Source organism: Poecilia reticulata, unplaced genomic scaffold, assembly GCF_000633615.1.
Source record: "Poecilia reticulata strain Guanapo unplaced genomic scaffold, Guppy_female_1.0+MT scaffold_190, whole genome shotgun sequence".
NCBI lineage: Eukaryota > Metazoa > Chordata > Actinopteri > Cyprinodontiformes > Poeciliidae > Poecilia > Poecilia reticulata.
The window spans coordinates 287,579-293,492 of NW_007615019.1; the positions used below are offsets into that span (position 1 = coordinate 287,579).

The following is a 5,914-nucleotide window of genomic DNA, read 5'->3' on the forward strand; positions in this document are numbered from 1 at the left end:
GAACCCGGAACCCAGAACCCAGAACCCAGAACCCGGAACCCAGAACCCGGAACCCAGAACCCAGAACCCGGAACCCGGAACCCGGTCGGCTCACCTTGGCGTGATGCAGGTCCACTCCGTACATGGACAGCTTCTTCACATTCTCCAGGAAATGCATCTCAGCTTCTGCTGGACTCATTCCTCTGAACACACAGAGACCCGTCAGAACTCCAGAACCTCACCTGAACCCGGCACATCCGACCGGCACCGCGGCCCACTGACCTGAGGGTCCGGTGCAGATCCACGATCTTGGCCTCCATCTCTTTGGTTTGGTTTGGAGCGAAGCACAACTCACTGACGTAGTCTGGAGCACATTCATCTGGAAACCAGGCGGACAAGGGTCAACCCAGAAACACTGACCTGCTCTGACCCCTGGGGTCAGAGTTCAGCCTCTCAGGGGTTTCCCCTACCAGAGTCGTAGTCTCCGAGCTCAGACTGAACCGTGTAGGAACCAAGAACGGCGTGAGTCGCAAAGGAACATGGAAGACGTCCGGAAACGACATCCTGTCTGAGCTGCAGACACAGGAAGTACCTGAAGAGACGGAAACCAGGTGAGACACGAAGACGAGGACGAGCTGAGAGCCGGTCAACAGGTGGCGCCGTACCTGGTGATGTCCTCAGACAGCTGGGCCGGGTTCGGAGGGTAAAACTTTACGTTAAAGGAGAAGTTCCAGGGAACGCCTGAGGAGAGAAGAGAAGAGTCAGCGCTAACGGAAAGGTACGGCGCAGACGCAACAACCAGCCAATCAGCTCCAAACTGACCTCTGACCTGCTTCTTGATCTCCTTCGCAGGATCCAACCAGTTCTGCAACAGAGAGGCAGACAGGTGGACAGTTAGACAGGTGGACAGTTAGACAGGTGGACAGTTAGACAGGTGGACAGTTAGACAGGTGGACAGAAGCTTCCTCTAAATAGGAAACATTGCTGGTTAACTGGACAGGTAGAGAGAAAGAAAGACAGACAGAGACAGGTGAGACAGATGGAGACAGATGGAGACGGGTAGACACAGGTGGGACATGTACCTTGTTGCTGTCTGCGTCTCTGAAGGACAGGCTGAAATAATCTCTCTCCAGCAGGTTGAGGTGATCACAAACCTTCTCAAACAGCTGAAAACCTCGAGATCGTTTCTGGAACCAGAGCGAGAACGGGTCGTTGTTCCTACTGGTTTACTTCATGATTTGACTAGGACAGTCCACATTGGTCAACATTACTGTGGTTTACAGCAACATTAATTAGCACAATGGCTAAACTTCAGGCAGGTAATGACAGAAAGAGAAACAGATTAAAATAAATGTTTTATTTCTGAATAAAATGGTGAGGAGCTAAACAGCTAGCTACGCTAACTGATCAGGGGTCAGTCCTCTTCACTAGCACTGCAGCGCTAACCTGAATGGGGTTTAGTGGAAACAAATGCTAGAGCTCTGATCTAAACCAACAATGTCACCGTGTGACATTTCCACTTCAGGAAATGGAACAAAAACGTCTTCAAAATAAGAGCATGAGTACAAACATCCAGTTACTTTAATAATGATGGTAACTTCAACACAGGCGTTGAACTTTATTCAACCGAAAGTTTAGCAAACAGCAGAGCTAGCTAACGCTTCAGAATTGAAGCTAAGTACGCTACAGTTAGCTCCACTGTTAGCTGATTAGTCCTGAACCCCCAATCTGGGAAAAGTCTAGAATTGTCCCTCCAAAAAAATCACAGAAGAAACGTTTGCATTTTAAAAATATCAATGTGAAAAGGCAAAAGAAACAAAGAACGAACTAAATCTGTCATTTATCTCAGGAAAAGATAATTAATTTTAGGTCCCCCCACTAATGTTAGAACAATGGTTCAGTCCAACTTGAAGGAGCAGCAACAGCTGCGCTGAGCGCTGGTCAGAGCCGCTAAGTGAGGAGCTAGCTGCTAGCTGTACCTTCTAGCTGTTAGCTGTGGCTGCTAGCTGTTAGCTGTGGCTGCTAGCTGTACCTTCTAGCTGTTAGCTGTGGCTGCTAGCTGTTCCTGCTAGCTGTTAGCTGCTAGCTGTACCTTCTAGCTGTTAGCTGTGGCTGCTAGCTGTACCTGCTAGCTGTTAGCTGCTAGCTGTACCTTCTAGCTGCTAGCTGTGGCTGCTAGCTGTACCTTCTAGCTGTTAGCTGTGGCTCTGCATCACAAACATAAAACCCTCCAGTAAGTAAATACTTAAATGTAAACATTTAATTAATTTCGCTGCTCAATAGGTAGAAACACATTAACAGTAAAATTCAGGCTGCAGGTTGTTATTTTATTACTTTGGCTGAATCATGATAATCTGCCTTATTAGCTAAACTGCTACACTTTCATGGGCTTTAGCTTTTAGCCAAAGGGGCTGAGGAGAGGAGCAGCTCAGAGTGGGAGCTGAGAGCAGATAGAAAAACAGAAACTGCATTTATGTCTCACTGCCACAAAATAAAATCTGAGTATTTCTCTATATAAGCCCTGGTGCTTTAAATGTTACGCTAAGTTATGATTCCCCAGATATTCATTTCTACCTGTTGGTTCTCCGTCACCTGGCAAAACTGAAAACGGCTGAAAAATAAAACGAGTTATAATTTAAATGCCCATAACTTTTTGTGATTAATTTGATTAAGAGCAGTTGCTCATTAAAACATTAGCATGTTTATATTTCTGTAAAGGTGCAGCAGAGATCGGATCCGTCAGACTGAACAGAACTCGGACAGAAGCAACATTTGGGTTTCAGTTTCTCTGCAGCTGAATGTGGTTTAAAAACCGTTAAATCGATTTAACATCACGTTTCTCTGCAACGTCCAGGTGGTCCATCATGTGTCCCCCCAGCGCCTCCCATCTCACCTCCACCATGCAGGTGAACTGCGACCCGTCCAGCAGCGCCACCCGGGTCTGCATGGTTCTGAAGCCCAGCGCGGTTCTGGCCGGAGAGCGAGTGACGAGTCCGCCCGACGACAGCGGACTGCTGGAGTCCTCAGCCAATGAGCTGTGAGCTGGCCCCTCCCCTCCCTGAGGAAACAGGAAGTGATGTCACCATTCGCATTCCATCAGCTGAGGTCAGAGGTCATCCCGGGTCAGTTACCTGTTTAGGTGTGGAGTGGGCGGCGGCTTCAGGGAAAGGCTCCGCCTCTGGGGGCTGGGCTTCACTTGGCTCTGTTGTCATGGTGATTCACCTGGAGACAGTGATGTCACAGCTTAATGCCATGGTTACCACGGAGACCAGTGATGTCAGAGCAGGATACGGTTCAGGAAGTGATGGTCATCAGGCCACCCAGAACCCAAACTGGACCTCCAGACCAGAACCATGACATCACGCCGACTGCCATGGTAACCAGCCGCTGACCCGTCCAGCTGTCAGGTGAACGGTTACCACGGCAACAGCAGAGAGAGACGGATTACAGCCGGAGACAATCTGATGTAATCTGATTTGGTGAGGATGATGAGGAGATTCTGAGAGGAAGGTTCTGGAACCAGAGTGATGGAAAAACAGCCGGTTCTGGTTGGGTTAGTTAGTCAGAACCCAACCAGAACCAGAATTTAACATCATCATTTTAGAGGATTCACCATTTAGAACCTTCAGAACCTCCTGAAGATCAGTGACGTTAGATGGTTCTGGTTCTGTTGGTTCTGATTTCAAAGCCTGTCTTGGTTCTGGTGAAATGGGCTGGTTCTGTTCTGGTTCTGGTGAAATGGGCCGGTTCTGTTCTGGTCCTGGTGAATTGGGCCGGTTCTGTTCTGGTGAATTGGGTCGGTTCTGTTCTGGTTCTGGTGAAATGGACCGGTTCTGTTCTGGTTCTGGTGAAATGGACCGGTTCTGTTCTCCAGGCTGAATAAATGGTCAGCAGGGTCAGAATTATTCTACAGGAGAACCGAACCTGCAGAACCGGAACCGTCAGGTTCTGGAAGCAGCCAGGACTCAGAACCGGTTCCGGTCCCGGATGGGTTGAAGCAGCAGAACCCTCCTATCATCATCATCATCATCATCATCTTCCTCAGCAGCAGCTCGCGCTGCTTTGTTCAGGTGATCGTGATGAAGATGAGGATGCTCTTCATCACCGGAACCAGCTGACTCATCAGCCGCAGCACGAACCCGAACCGAACGCATGAGACCGGGTCCAGACCGACCGGACCGGACCGGACCGGACCGCAGCTCTTCCTCCTCTGCGGGTCGGGAGTGTCCCGGGGCACGCGCGTGCCTGAGGTCCTGCAGCAGGACACGGACACGCGCATCGGGCTGCAGCGGGACCGGAACCGAGCGGCAGCAGCTGGAGGTTCTGTCTAGTGACCGAACCGAGCCGGACCGACCCGAACCGGACCAGCTGCTCTGACATTAAAGCGCCACTTTACCTGTCCTCGTGCAGGACGCTCGCCCTCTTTCCGCCGGTCAGCGATGCCGCTCTGCTCTCTACGTCATCCCCTACTACGACTGGCTGTGACGTCATGACGCACGCCCAGCTCCGCTAAGCCTTGGTTTGGAAATATTATTAAACTTTCGTGTTTTCATTCTTCAGACGCCGCGGAGCCCCGGAGGTTCAGGGGCCCTCAGAGGACCGGAACCGAGGCTTCAGGGGCCCCAAGCAGAGAGTTCTGCTGGTGAGCAGAACCAGAACCACAGAATCGGGTCGGTTCTGTTCAGGAACATTCAGTCCTTTATGCCAACAGCCTGTAAACCATGAAGCATCAGCTGTTTAATGTCACTAAGCTAATTATTTTATTCCCTCGTTTCTCTGAATCATTTTCCAGTAAAAGTTTAACAGATTTAACTTTTTTACTCATCCATCACTTCTTACTTTTACTTTACTGAACATGAGCTTCAGAGGCTCGTTTCCGAACTGGAGCCATGCTAACTGCTGTGCTAACAGATACGCTAACTGCTGTGCTAACAGATACGCTAACTGCTGTGCTAACAGATATGCTAACTGCTGTGCTAACAGANGCTAACTGCTGTGCTAACAGATATGCTAACTGCTGTGCTAACAGATATGCTAACTCATAGATCTGAGGAATGTGACTGTAAAAATCTGTATTAAAACAAACTTTGCATACTTTTATTTTAATATTTCATTATGAGGAAGATTTTAATAATCAGATTATTAATGAACAGATGATCTGTGTGTGTGTGTGTGTGTGTGTGTGTGTGTGTGTGTGTGTTACTCACCGGTGCAGACAGGAAGTGATCCGTTCAAACAAAAGAAGAAAAAAATTATTAATGAGATGAAAGAAGTAAGTGATGACATCACAGCTCTTCTTCTGCTGCTATTACTGTAGTGGGTTGGTGACATCATCATCATCATCATCATCATCATCATCGTCACCCTCCATGAACCTTCTGAACACACACACACACACACACACACACCACCCAGCAGCAGTCATACTGAGTTCTGGTTTTAGTCTCAAAGTTTTCACGGCTCTGGATGTTTAAGGAATCGATCAGGATTTAAAGTGAAAACTGAGACAAAGTATCTGTCAGGGGAAGAGACACAAACATGGAGGACCCATGTGGCCTAGTCAAAGCAGGAGGAAGATGAGCAGCTCAACGGAAACCCGTCCAGCACCGAACACTGACCGGATCAACAGAAATAAAAAATAATCATAAATCAGTCAATACTTCCTGCTGCTCCTTTAAGACCCGAACCAAAACATCCGAATCCAACCGGGTCAGGAGGCCGTGGTCCCGGTCCGGACAGGCAGAACCCGGCTGGGGAGCAGCAGGGAGGAAGAGGAGGAGGAAGATGATTACCTGAGCAGGTTCCGCTGCAGCGAGGAAGAGGATACTGGTTCTGGTTCTGGTTCTGGTTCTGGTTCTGGTTCAGGCGGTCCGGTTCTCCCAGTCAGTCTGTCTGCAGCTGTTTGGCGGATTATTGGTTTCTGCTCAGGCTCCGC

At 49.1% G+C, this 5,914-nt stretch overlaps 1 protein-coding gene and 1 long non-coding RNA gene across 17 annotated transcripts in view; one reads left to right on the forward strand and one right to left on the reverse strand.

The window, feature by feature from the left end:
* epb41l3a (erythrocyte membrane protein band 4.1-like 3a) overlaps positions 1-4,540 on the reverse strand; it is a 22,824-nt gene extending 18,284 nt beyond the window's left edge. For all 16 annotated transcript variants that reach the window (XM_017303135.1, XM_017303136.1, XM_017303133.1 and 13 more), the window contains exons 1-9: positions 4,376-4,540; positions 3,111-3,201; positions 2,873-3,037; positions 1,062-1,166; positions 802-844; positions 645-720; positions 450-571; positions 262-358; positions 95-182 (exon numbers count right to left, since the gene is read on the reverse strand). In XM_017303135.1, coding sequence (XP_017158624.1) covers positions 95-182; positions 262-358; positions 450-571; positions 645-720; positions 802-844; positions 1,062-1,166; positions 2,873-3,037; positions 3,111-3,191 — 777 coding nt within the window. In that variant the 5' untranslated portion in view covers positions 3,192-3,201; positions 4,376-4,540. The remainder of the gene's footprint in view (positions 1-94; positions 183-261; positions 359-449; positions 572-644; positions 721-801; positions 845-1,061; positions 1,167-2,872; positions 3,038-3,110; positions 3,202-4,375) is intronic.
* On the forward strand, positions 2,996-5,074 carry LOC103460146 (uncharacterized). Its single transcript, XR_001776254.1, has 2 exons — positions 2,996-3,084; positions 4,540-5,074. It is a non-coding gene; the product is annotated as an uncharacterized LOC103460146 (long non-coding RNA).
* Positions 5,075-5,914: the final 840 nt, after the last annotated feature.